The 12940-nt window shown below is 53.4% G+C and overlaps 4 protein-coding genes across 4 annotated transcripts; 3 read left to right on the top strand and 1 right to left on the bottom strand.

Annotated features, from left to right (window-relative positions):
* Positions 1–221: 221 nt before the first annotated feature.
* Positions 222–2657, bottom strand: J4E93_009769 (uncharacterized protein; the record flags this gene model as incomplete). The annotated part of the gene is made up of 1 exon (XM_049347658.1): positions 222–2657. The coding sequence occupies one exon, from the start codon at positions 2655–2657 to the stop codon at positions 222–224; it is 2436 nt and encodes an 811-aa protein (XP_049195159.1).
* Positions 2658–4294: 1637 nt separating this feature from the next.
* J4E93_009768 (uncharacterized protein) lies at positions 4295–6087 on the top strand (the record flags this gene model as incomplete). The annotated part of the gene is made up of 2 exons (XM_049347657.1): positions 4295–4316; positions 4385–6087. 2 exons carry the CDS (start codon positions 4295–4297, stop codon positions 6085–6087), a joined length of 1725 nt encoding a protein of 574 aa, XP_049195158.1.
* Positions 6088–6973: 886 nt separating this feature from the next.
* Positions 6974–7824, top strand: J4E93_009767 (uncharacterized protein; the record flags this gene model as incomplete). The annotated part of the gene is made up of 3 exons (XM_049347656.1): positions 6974–7136; positions 7240–7535; positions 7603–7824. 3 exons carry the CDS (start codon positions 6974–6976, stop codon positions 7822–7824), a joined length of 681 nt encoding a protein of 226 aa, XP_049195157.1.
* A 1168-nt stretch (positions 7825–8992) lies between these two features.
* On the top strand, positions 8993–9757 carry J4E93_009766 (uncharacterized protein; the record flags this gene model as incomplete). Its single annotated transcript, XM_049347655.1, has 1 exon — positions 8993–9757. One exon carries the CDS (start codon positions 8993–8995, stop codon positions 9755–9757), a length of 765 nt encoding a protein of 254 aa, XP_049195156.1.
* Positions 9758–12940: the final 3183 nt, after the last annotated feature.

The following is a 12940-nucleotide window of genomic DNA, read 5'->3' as shown; positions in this document are numbered from 1 at the left end:
CGCTCCCATCAATCCAGATGACAGAGTCACCGGTGAGCCCTTGTTCCAAACATCATCCCACCTATTCAAGGGAAAAACCGAACACTCTAGAGCCTACATCAAGACAAAAGCTTGCGAATTAGCCTAACAGCGACGTAGGCTTCCGGGTGTTAAGTTATTCCCTTGTATAGGGCGATCCTCATACCACCGCACTGTACCCACCTCAACACTAGAAATAAGCTCTATTCGCCACGTCCAAACCTCTTCTTCGGATCGTAACGCTCGATCTCTCCGCGAGCAGTCCGACTCGGTCTCGGCTTCGCTTTTGGCTTACTTACCTTGGCATCTTCCACCTTCTTTTCTGGCTTCTTTGGCTCTACTTCTAATCTACTGCCACGCTTGTTTGTGGCAGCTGACCGTTCATGCGCTCGACTGTCCACCTCACCAGTAGAACGCGCTGCAAACATCTTTTCTCGGCGTCGTGCCTCAACTTCTCGTGCCAGTGCATATCTGTCGACCGGCGCAGCTGGCTCCGCTGGTGGTTCCACTACTGTCGCACGTTTGCTGCTACTCCTCTCTTGTGAATCTCCGCGACGGCGACGGCGGCGTTGCCTGTCCTTCTCCTCTTCTCGGCGACGAGACTCTTCTTCTTGAGCTCGCTTCTTCTCTTCAGTCTCGAGCTTTCGCTGGTTCTTTGCTTCACGCGCTCGCTGCATCTCGGCTTCCTCTTCTTGACGACGCTTTGCAAGCTTCTCGTCATTGATCTGCTTCGCAAGCTGTATCTCGGCTTCTTCTTGTTGGCGATGCTTTGCCACCTTTTCGTTGGTGATCTGCTTCGCTCGCTCCATTCGCTTGTCGTCTTCCTTCTTGCGTGCGAGGACTGTCTCGTCCAAGTCACTTGAGGGTTGTGCTTGTTTCTCCGTTATTTTCTGCTCTGTCACTGCAGACTTCGCAAGTTGATGACTTGGGTCTGTCTGGCGCGGCTGCGACTCTGTCATGTGGAGTCGACGCCCCTCTTTGAGTGGGCTCTCTGACTGTCGTCTGGTGTTGCTCCTCGACCTATAACAAATTTCGTCGTGTCGAGCAGTGGGGGATCGGCTTCGCCGTCTGGGCTCCCGATCTTTTCGTGAATTGCGCGAGTGGCGATCATCTTCGGAGTGATGTTGGCCTTCGCCTGGTCGACTTGGAGAAATAGACCGGCCACGGTGCCGTTTTGCCACCCCAGAAGCTTCGTCGCGTTGCGCGCATTCGATCCTGGTAATCGTCGCGTCATTGCGCGCGACACTGTCATTATTTTCTTGTCCGAAACGTTCTGTCTTAGTATCCGTTCTGGCAGGGGAGGAATCGGCGTGAGTGGCTGACGACTTGAAGCGCTTTGGCGGTCTGGCAGTCACTTCAGGCTCGCATTGGTCGACATACTTCCTCTTCTTGCTTATGTTAGAAGGCGATCGAGATGATGTGTCTGAGTTCGTATCATTCGACATCGTGGCGTCGTAAACAATGTACTCATCCGCGAATCTCTCGCCCCCGAACACCATTACGGTCCCTTCATTGCTTTCAATGACGGCCGGCCTCTCTTTCTGGCCCTCCGTAGAGTCCTGCTTGCTTACGTCTGAGCTCCTTCTCTTCTGTTGCTTTTGTTCTTGACCACTATCTCCGTCCACATCTTGCTTTCTGGCTTGTTTTGGAACGAGCTGAACGTAGCCGTAATTTTCGATGGACGGTGGATCGGACTTCTCACTAGGTATGCAAGTTTCGACAGTCCGAATGCGTTGGGGAGTGCCCCCATTGGCAATGGCATCGTGCAATTTGAGTGAGGGCGGCGTTGGGGGCGGCGTGAGACTTGAAGCTGCGCTGAAGGAGTGCTCCCTTGCTTTTGTGTCAAGCCCGGGGTCTGTCTCTGGAGTCCTGCGATTTGAGAGTTGTGTGGGATGGGTGATGGTAGGGCGCGACTCGATCTCTTCGCCGTAGATGTTGGGTAGGGAAAGGCCGTCAACATTCGCGTTGGTCGCGTTGCCTTCGTGATCAAATTGAACACTGGTGTCCAGTTGCTCTGAGTGTACGACGTAGTCGTCTCTTGTTTCCGACCAGACCTTGTATCCTGCCGACAGAGCGGCGTCGCGCTGTTTGTTAACCAACAGTGATGCCTTGACCTTCGCTTTTAGAAGGTCCTTCTTGCATTGTGTTGCATCCTTGGTCTGGAACGATGAGGTGACATAGTTTGCACGTCTATCAGAAACGTTCAGGGTGGAGAATGGCGCACTCAGAACGACATCCTGCGGGTTCGCTGATGATCCCGGCTTGTAGCGACCAAGCGCGGCAGATCCAATCTTGCTGACGAGCTCCTGGTGTGTAGGCTCGCGATCGTAGATCTTGCGGAAACCATCGGCATTGCTTGGTGGGAGTGTTTGTATACCAGCGCTGCGGTACAAGACGTGTCCTTGAGTAGTCACCTTGGCTGTCGATGGGACCGCCGCATGTTCCGACGACCCAGACTCGCCGTGTTTAATCGATGATATAGCAGAACTAGGAAGCCTGCTTCCTGGTAGAGTAGTTGCACTGGTAACCGTATTGTAGGGAGTTGTCTCGGCTGCGACAGCGCCGATATCAGAAGTGGTGTTGACATGTTCCAGAACCTGCTGCAGGCGTGCGTCGGCGGCGGGTGCTCGTTCAGTCATGACTGGTGATGTGGATACCGCGGACACGTGAGGTTAGTTGGTCTGCGGACGTTGACAAGTGATGTCGCAATGTGTGGTAATGCAAATCGGTGGAAGGTGCAAACGTAGGATCAGGGTCCAGCTGGACAATAGCAGCTAGCGCGGAACCAAGTAGAAAATCGCGTGCGTCAAACACGTCGTGAATCCGACGTCTCAATAAAGTGAATACGCGCGAATAATGTGTCTGATTCTTACCCCATCCATTCTAACATCCATTTCGATGACATTATGTGGAATCTTCGTCCACTTTGGCGTCCAGTCCGGCGAAGAGAGATTAAGACACGTACCTTGCGCGCACTCACCCAACTCCTATCGTAGCATATTGGCGAGTATCGGTACAGGATCATACCCAAGTAGTCGCTCCAGTACGGTGCATCGGTGATCGGACGGCTGAGCTGAAGTGGTCAATAGATCACTCTTTCGATGTCAACGCCCTCATCACAAAGCCACCCCGTGAGCTTTGTAGGGCTGATGTCGCCATTGTGTGCCTCTTCCGAGAACTCTCCTACGTTCAAGTCTTGCGAATGAATTATGCATGGCGTGGGTCATACCATCCAGGGAATGATCTGGTATGTGTACTCTGTGTTGAACGGACGTGGTGGCGAGAGGCAAATGAAACCGATGAGGGCTAGAGGAAGTTAGACGATCCTGGGGTTATGAAGCGCTTGTGCTCCATTGCTTTTTTCCTCTTCCTTCCTTTTTGTTTCCGCCCTCGTGTTTGAGAGACACATTGTGTATTGGGTGAGTACGTATTCCTGCTTTGGCACTCACGTAGAGTTCCCGTGATTAGTGAGGGTAAGATAGACAGCCGTTACCGTCAGGCTGTCAATGGTCGGAGAAAAGCACTTCTGCATTGATAAGCGGAGTCTGAGTGTTGACAATTTGTGCATCCATTGAAAGATTGAAGCTTCCATTGGGCCGAGAGTCGCTTCCCCGCCTCTGCAGAGTGGATATCGATCTCAAAGCAGCATGCCTTGCGAGACGTATGTGTGCTGCTTCGCCAAAAGACGCGTAGGTGTGTCGTAATTCCAGGACAATCGAAGATGCCAAGTTAGTGAACCGTTGACAAGCCTCGATCGCGAGGCGACTAGCAAGCGACGTTAGTTATAGCGCTGAGCTTGGAAATGTCGATGGGCTGCGGTCATCACTCGGTCGGCTGTGCTGCGGGCCGTGGTGAAACGCCGCTGCGGTGCATTGCGCAAGCATCGTCAACATGCCACAAGCCTGCTTGGCGTCATAGATCAGAGGGTCGACTTTTGCGAACGTCCAATGGCAGGTAGGATGGTGAAGGGTACGATATACGGATGAACGAGTGAAAATGAGAGCAGCACGTGGACGCGCGAAGAACGGTTCGCGCGAGGCTGACTTGACCAAGAATAGCGGATAAGCGGGGCAGATCAGCGTCATTGGGCAGCGGCTCCCGGCGCAGTTGCAGGGATATGCGTACAGCCTCATGGGAGACGCGTATCCGGTCAACCAGCCATAACATGTCCACGCCGCCGCCGCACACCCGCTAACCTGCCAGCTCATCGTTTGTTCCAGGCACCTGGTCACATCACAAACCACACGCAGTATCCAGACGGGTATAATATGACGCAATGTTAGACGAGAACCTCCCCAGTACGTGTTCCCAGCCTTCCGGGCCAATCGCTATGTCAATAGTGTCAGTGGTACTAACCAACCTCTAGCCTTCTTTCTCAAGGCCTCGACCGACAAGCTCAAGCACCACGAATCCTTCTACTTTACCCAGAACGGCTCCGAGCCCGAGGCGCAATATGCCCTGCACCACGTTGACCCAGCCTCCAACGATGCGAAGAACACATACGCCGTCGCCTTGTTCGACTCGCGTAACCCCGAGGTTCTATACGGCGAAGTGCTTGCGAAGCCAGGATGGTCACACCCAACACTCTCACAGGAGGAGATTCGAAGGAATGGCGGAGTGCCGCCCCCACCCCAGCCCATCTACCCCACCGAATTCGCTATCCAACTCTACAACCCCGATTCCCGCGTTGTCGTTAAGCACTCGACTGCAAAATGGAGCAGCACCGTAAGCTGGGAGTTCAGCATACCCCAGGTCACCTTCAGGACCCCGAGCAACTCAACTCTCGATCGTAGCCTGGCGGACCCCGGCAGCGACGCGAACACGCCCAAAGTCAACTTTGCCTGGCGGAAGGAGGGCAGGCTGGGCAAAGACATGACCTGCTACATGACGGGCAAATCGACCGATCCGACTGGCAAGAAGGTCAAGAAGAGCAAGGAACCGGACATTGCTGTTGCTCTGTTCTCTGGCCTGAAGGAGCTCACAATCATGGAGTCCAACCTCTACCGCGTCGAGATCGAGGACTACAAAGGTCTCGAGGTAGCTCTGCTCATTGGGGCCGCGGTGATACGCGATCTGTTCTTCAGCGATCTGAACGACCAGTTCCACATCAACGCCAACATTCGAAAGAACAGCGCGGGCGTGCGCGCAAGGAAAGGCTCGTCGCCGCTCGAAGGCCCGAACATCACAGCACCAGTCATGACACCACAGCCTCCTCCACCGCCAGCCTACACCCCTTCATCCTCGCAATACCCACCCGAGAAGGTTGCCCTTCAGCCTGCCGGCGGTGCTGGCGCGAACGCACAGGTACCTCCACCTTCGTATACCAGCAACAACAATGCCGCCAAGCGCTCTTCGCTTCCTCCGCTAGCTACGAACCAGGCCCGTCCCAGCCAGCCTCCACAACCCGTCCAACCTCAGCGACCTGTTCAACAGCAGCGCCCGCCTCAACCACAGCGCCCAACACAACAACGGCAGCCGGGGCCAAGATTAGATCCACGAGCACAATGGGAGCTTGACGCAGAGACTGCGCGCTTGAAGGCACAAGTGGAGGCTGAGGCACGCGAGCAGAAGCGACAGGAAGAAGCAAACCGAAGAGCTCGACGCAGGCAGGAAGAGGAACAAGAACGCAAGACGCTGCAGTTTCTCGAGCAGGAGCGAAAGCAGAAGGAACGCGAAGAGAAGGAGCGACGCCGGAAGCAAGCCGAGATCGACAAGGAGACGGAACGTTTGAAGAAGCAGTTTGGCGACCAATCCAACCTCCTCCAGCGCCCCGCCCCACAGCCTCAGCGACACTCCGCCCCCCTCGTACAGGGCGGATGGCAGAACCAGCGACCGAGTCCCGCACCCCGCCCTGCACCCGTTCCCGCACAGCCCCCGCGCATGCAGCAACCCCAAGGTGTATACCTGCAGACGCCTGTACAACATCGGCCCGCCGCTAGTCAGAGCAGCTTCTTCAGCAACGGACTGCCGAAGCCTGTTGCCAAGGCTAAAAAGAGTTTCTGGGGCTTGAGAACACAAAGTGAGAGCAATGCCGAGAAGATCAAGAAGAAGAAAAGTAGCATGTTTTGATGAATGGTTCTTCGGCGCTTGGGTCAGGGCATTGGGCATGGCATTGGGTATGGAGTTTTTGATTAGTGAGTCTTTATGATACCAGACCTTGCAATACAGTCATGTTCATCTACGGTTATCTTATTCCCTATGCGTGGTCCTGTTGATCTGCGGTACCTAGATGCAATGCATCATCTCAAGCCATGCCTGATTGGCGTTAGCGTTCCCCCGACTTCTACATTCAACTCCACAACCACTCCACGGCATGTTCGACACCACCTTCTCGCTTCTCCGACCTTCCATGGATCGCATTCACCCCAAGATCTAGCCATGGACATCCTCTCTGGTTTCGCTCCCTCATCTCATCTCCGCTGTCTCTCAGCTTGATGTTGTCGGCTATTACGCCAAGACATAAACTTGCTCACTTGAGCACATTATCCCGGGGTCTGTATGCAGGGTCGCTGCTATAGCTCGCGCCACAACATGTTCGCTACAATCATTAGTGGATGCGTGCACACCGGTTCGAGACTTTTGAGTAAGACCTTGGGTTTCCATTGGATCGCACATACAGTATCTGAGCTTTCACGATGCTGTGGGAGTGGTTAGGTGAGTGGAGGCTGGGTTGTGGATGGGTTGTGGATGCTTGGCAGCGGGATAGAGGGATTGAGGTTCCGTTAGTAGGCGGGTAGGTGGGTGAAATTGGATTCGGAGGCGATGGAAGGGAAGGTGTGTTGGAAGTTGGGGTGGGTATAAAGGGTTTGGCAGCTGCATGTCAGATGCTGTGCGCTGGTTGAGTGAACGGATCTCTTTTCCCATCCAACATCTTTTTACTTCCGCATCTCCTCGTCCTTACCTACCCTACGACTGTACCTACTTGCAGCATAACCTTCCAGCCGTTACAGCGACCATGTTGTCAACCACCCTCCTCACAGTCGCCGCCCTCGCCGCGGGCGCAAACGCTCACTTCCGACTCCTCGCACCTACATGGCGCGGTAGCTCCTTTGAAGAACCAGCTAGCCAATGGATCTACCCCTGCGCCAACGTAAATGAAACAACAGACATGGCGAACCGTACGCATCCCATTCCTCTTTCTTCTCCCCAAAATCCTGCCTACCCATCTCAAACCACCCTCTCCTACCCCAAACCCTCTTCAACCCACTAACCCACCCCCAGGCACTCTCTGGCCCCCCACCGGCGGCGCCACAATCATAAACGGCTCGCACACCTCAGCCCTCACCTCCGTGAACCTAGCCCTCGGCAGCAACGCCACAAACTTCAACATCACCCTCCTGGAAATGTTCAACCAAACCGGCGCCGGTGTGTTCTGCATGCGAGAAACCGGGAAAGCGAATCTGGAAGAAGGGTTCAAGGCGGCGGGGTACAGTGGGCTGGATGATGAGCGGATTAATGGGTTGATGGCGACGGTGCAGGTTATTCAGTTGGGGCATAGTGGGAGTGCGTTGTATAATGTGAGTGAGGATCTTCTTTCTGGTGGTTTGAGGTAGGGGGAGGGGATGTGGTGCTAACGAGTGACAGTGCGCGGATATCATGTTCAACGCTACGGCGGAGTTGCTGTCGGATGATCAGTGTCAGAATGGGACGGATGTTGGTGGTGTGGCGATTGCGAATGTGGGTTCTGCGACGGAAGAAGGGGGTGATGCGGCGGCGTCGCCTGCACCGACTGGTGCGGCGGGGAGGCTTAGTCCTGTTGTGGGTAGTGGGATGGTCGCGGTGGTTTTGGCTTGGGCGTTGTTGTAGGAAGTTGGAAGTGATGTGGCTGTGGAGTGTGGATGAGCGGATTATGAAACCTATGACCGCGTTCGCAACAGGTATAACACTCTCGTTGTTTAAGTGGACCCGACATGTTCTTCTTCATGGGTCCCCCTCTTCATTGCCTTCTTCTTCCTCGTCCTCCCCCACATCTTCACCGTCCTCATCCGGCAGCTCATACTCTTGCGGCACTTCATCCTTCTCCGGTGTCTCAGGCTGCTCCTCCTCTGAGCTAGACTCGCCCTCTGTCATACCCGGATTACCGTCACGTGTCGATTTTTCGCATTGTGTACATGACTCCGCGTTCTCTTCGTTGGGCCAGCGGCACACTTCACATGTCCATTGGGGCATCTTGATTCTGATGCTTGGGTGAAATGAGATGTAAGTATGTAGGATGCCGTAAGTGACTGTGAGAGTGCATGTGTGTAGGTATCTTGGTGAAGCGGTCCATGCTAGGGAGCTGTTCACTTTGCTTGCACAATGCTCATTGTTAAGCACGTGTGGGTGCTGCGTGAACGCTTTGTCATTGTTAGCGCGGTACAAAGGGTTCGATGGCGAATGCGCATCAATGGAATGGAGTGACTTGGCGGTAGACACTGGTAGAGGGGGGTTATCAGATTCAGCTACTTTATTATATCCATTTCTTCTTCTCTGATCTAAAGCATGCTCTCGTGTAGTCATGCACGCTGTTGGCATGGCGAAGGCTGTCTCTCCAAGCTCTCTAACGACCGACGGGGTTGTAGCGCGCCATCGCTGGCCTCAACAACTGTTTGAAATGAGGATTAAAGAGATGATTGTGTTTGTTTGTGTGAAATGAGAGTGATCACCGTGGAACCACCGAACCGTATCGGTAGTAACCCATAGCAGTGAATCTAAGTCATCTGATATCTGTGAATGCGTCAGTTGCACTCATCACATTACCCTGTTGAATTCCATCTCTTCTTCTTAAAAGCTCTGCAACCTTGATAACTCTGCACTCTCTGCCACGTAGCGGTACAACCCACCACTGAGCCTTCACATCTGCCCTGTCAACACACATCAGCATAATTTTGAGCAGGTCAAAATGTCGGGATCTGATGCTACAGCTTCGCGTCGCATGAACGCATACGTAGTACCTTCATACATACCAAAAGGCGCACCAAGAGGCCCAGCTGCCATGCTAGTGTCCCGTCCAACTCAAGACGAAGCTCATGATGAGATCGATGATTGGCTGGAGTCTGGGCTACAGTCGTATACAGAAGAGGGTCAGCGCATGCGTGATGCGGCGAATGGCGTTCATCTATCAAAGCGTTCCACCGCGGCGACGGCCACGGCGGACGTTGTTGGCAGACTTGAAGAGCCCGAACAAGCTTCACCACCTCCTGCTTACCCTGAAGAGACTGCCCCGGCGCCGCTCAATGAGGATAACGCGAACGTTCCATCCCGCTCACACGGGTCCATGCGGTGTGGTGGAATAGTTCGTCACATCACCATCAGCGGCGACTACAACAACATGCACTTGAATACCGGTACCGGACAGCAGAACATCGCGCACTACGACTATCGCAAGTACCGAGATGAAGAAAATGTTCAAGACTATCAGGTTGCTGTGAACGGCGGCGGCGAGGAAGGCTACGATGGTGCGAACGTGGACCGCAACGACCACGAGAATAGTCAGGATGATACCCCAGGATATCGTTCGCCAATAGGCGGCCGAGACGATCGAGATAATTGGCGTGACGATCGCTACGATGAGGAGTACGATGGTCGCAACAATCGCCAATATGATGATTACGATGAGAGGTACAACGAGCGTCGTGGCCGTCGCAACCCGCCTGCACGTGACAGCCGGACTGGCGCGCGCTACGATGATGACGACGGATATGGGAGTCACGGAAGTTACTATAGCTATGGTGATGAAAGTCCGTACAGTGACTGGTAGGCCGAGCGTAGTGTGCACAACTCGTTCAAAGAGACTGTTGCGTTGGTCGATAGCGGAAGAGCTGTCCGCCTGCACATACGCGTAATGGCTTTGGAGGTGCCGTATCAAATTGGTCCATAGTGAGATAATTGGATCTGTAATTATTGTGATGCAACGCAGGTAACCAAAAACACGTTGATACCTTGGCTTCTTCCACGACATGTAGGTTGAGGAGGAAGAAGATCGGGAAGGTACGCTCATGAGACGATGCCGAAGCAAAGGCCACCCCGCTTACGTAATATTTCGAAGCGTCATCCATGCGCGAGGCATCCTCGCCTGCCGTACCTCTTTCCATCTACAGTCATCGCAACTTCATCTACACGCCACGTCTACAATGCGCGATACCTACATGGATGTTTCCTCATCATGCCGTGCACTCTGATCGTCGACGAGCTCGGCTTGCGGCCCCGAGAATCCTCATTCGCAGCTTTTCAGCCCCTACAATAGCCTGAGACTATCTGCATTGCTCACCCCAGCCTCTCAGCATCATTGCTTGCGGTCCAGCATGCCTCTTTCTTCACACATGGCACGCTGCGTGATCGTTGCTCTACCGCGCCGGTCTGCAAACAAATGAACCATTTGTCTCCACCCACCTACCTGCATGAAGTCTAAATCCTCAGCGAGTGCTGGCACTTCAGTCTGGTGCGGTCGGCCTTTCAGACCTTCTCCGCTTATTACTGGAAGGAGATCCTTCGGAGCTACTTTTCCTCTTCTCTCCAGACATTGCTTTACCGGCACTCGAAATATCGGCCGCCTTCCCAGGACCCACAACTGGTTTGGACGATTTCGGCCGTGCTTTGAAGAAATAAGCAATCGACTTCTTGCCTCCGCGTGGCGAAACTCTGACAGGGGGATTGGGCTTGACTGTTTCTTTGTTGTCGTTCGCATCTGGTACTTTGTCCGGTGTTCGCGAAAACTTGATACCATCCGAGGGCTTCCAAAGATTGACTTCTGGGCCATCGTTTTCTCTGGCTCTCGATTCTGGGTTGGGCCCCGAGCCTGACTTCAGCTCCTTGTCGGCATTTACACCAGTGTCAATTCCTCGAACTACGGAGGATGCAGTCCTTGCGTCTGAACGCTGCCCCTGTAAGCGCTCACGTGTTGCGCGCGTTAGTTTGCCAACGTCACCCTTCACCACGGCGTCTCTCGACAGGTCTCGGGATGCATCAGTTTCTATAGAGTTTTCCGTACGACCTGCCGAACTGGCCGAGCTCGAACGATCCGGACTATCTTCGACAACAACCTGCTGCGGTAATGGATCCGCAGTAGTCAACGTGCGCCAAGCTCTTATACGGCTGTCGAGCTTGTGTTGATCGTCTCCGGTGGCCCTGCGGTTCACGGCATCTTTCTCCATGATGATACCGGTATCACAACTCTGCAGATCGATAGACTCTACGAAGTCAATGCAATTCTTGGGAATTCCGAGTTTGCGAGCTTCCTCATGAGCAGCTAGGTAGTCGGTTCTAGCGGCCTGCAAGCTTTTCTTGTCAAGTATCACGTCTCTGAGAAATCCCTTGTTGAACTCTTCCCTGATGCTGTTGGAGGACCTCGAACCATTTGAGTTTTGGACGGCCTTGAGGTACCTGGCTCCTTCTCGATCGTAATTATGGCAGTAGTTCTCGCATCGATCCCGGGCCCGGAGAAGATCTTTATGGCGACGTGAAAGTCTCGCTATAGCACTGAGAACTTCACTATGCGGATCAACAAGTTTTCCCTTGTCAAAGGGCGTCTTTGTTTCTGCTCGAGGAGCACTCGGCCGATCATTGCGCCGTTCCAGCCTCTCTTCCCTGCGCTCCTGCCGATAATCCTGGCTCCACTGAGACGAGTTGCGACTACTCCCTCCAGGCACCGGCTGTTGTAGTCTCCGCAGAGGGATGCGAGCATCCGTCCATACTTTTGCCAGTAGCTTCTCTACATCGAACCAACGACCTTTGAACTCCAGTTCAATGCGACTCTCTCGGTCTTGCAACTTTGCAAGTGACTCCCTAATTTTCCCTCGCTTCTCAAACGCCCGGCGATGCTGCGATGTCAAATTTGCCAACACCGCCTGGTCATTGTCGTCAAGTATTCCCTTTTTTCTCAGTTCATCAAGCCTGCTTCTGATCCCAGCCAGAGATTGGGCATTGTCGTATTCGTCACTTTTAGCCAAGATAAGTTCTTGCTGCCGTCTGCTTGAGGTGTTCCGATATACGCGGCTGTTCTCGATCGCGCCTTCTATTGTTCTCGCTAGATCGCGTGACACTTGGATAGCTAGTTGTGTTTCGTTGCCGTCTTTAATCGCGACTAGAGCTGCAGGCTTATCGTTGTAGAGCTTCTTCGGAACATATGCGCCTTGGAGATACCAAGGGTTCACAGCGGTGTCTTGTTGTGGATGGGATTTCCGAGATTGATGACGTTTCGTACGGTTCGAGGCTGGTTCACTGTCTGTAGATTCAGATCTCGTTCTTTGGTCCAGTATCTCTTCGGACGAGTGGGCAACAGGCGTATGACTGGACGTCTTTGGGTCACGTCCTGAGGCTGAGCGACTACTGCGGTGATAGTGATTGGTGATGTTATAGACCACCATCTTATGTCTGGCCTTGTAGATCGTACCTCGTCCCTTTGAGGTTGCATTTCGAACAGACACCGAGTCTGTTCTCTGGCGATGGGTTCCATCCGTAGTAGACATGGCGGAGATGATTCCTGTATTCAATCCAGTCGCGCAGGATATCTGAGGGGTCTAGGAGAATGGGACGATCAGAGAGGTTTCAAGGAACCAGGACGTTCCAAGGGTCCTAATTGATCACTGAGCTTGTAGGGCGAACAAAGAATCTCGGCTTTGTTCTACTGATGTAATCATTTACACAGCTCGGACCCTCAAACGCCCATTGTGCTGAGTTGAGTCTTCTCCTCATTATACTTCATAACGACTTCACTGACTCTCGTTAGCTAGAAAAATGCCTGGGTGGATGTTGCTATCATGTGAGCAGCCGAGTATGGAGAATCTCTACACTTGGATGCATATATGCAAACAAGAGAAGCTAATTTCTTATAAGGGAGTTCACAGTCCTCGTCGGCTCACCTGCAATGCATCTCATCTGTGTCCGCGTTCGTGATTTAGTCAGTGCAGACATGAGATCTTTCACTGCCCGCACGCTAGTGCGG

This window comes from Alternaria ventricosa, assembly GCF_023758065.1.
Source record: "Alternaria ventricosa strain BMP 2768 chromosome Unknown scaffold_24, whole genome shotgun sequence".
Lineage (NCBI taxonomy): Eukaryota > Fungi > Ascomycota > Dothideomycetes > Pleosporales > Pleosporaceae > Alternaria > Alternaria ventricosa.
This window is presented reverse-complemented; position numbering and strand designations above follow the sequence as displayed.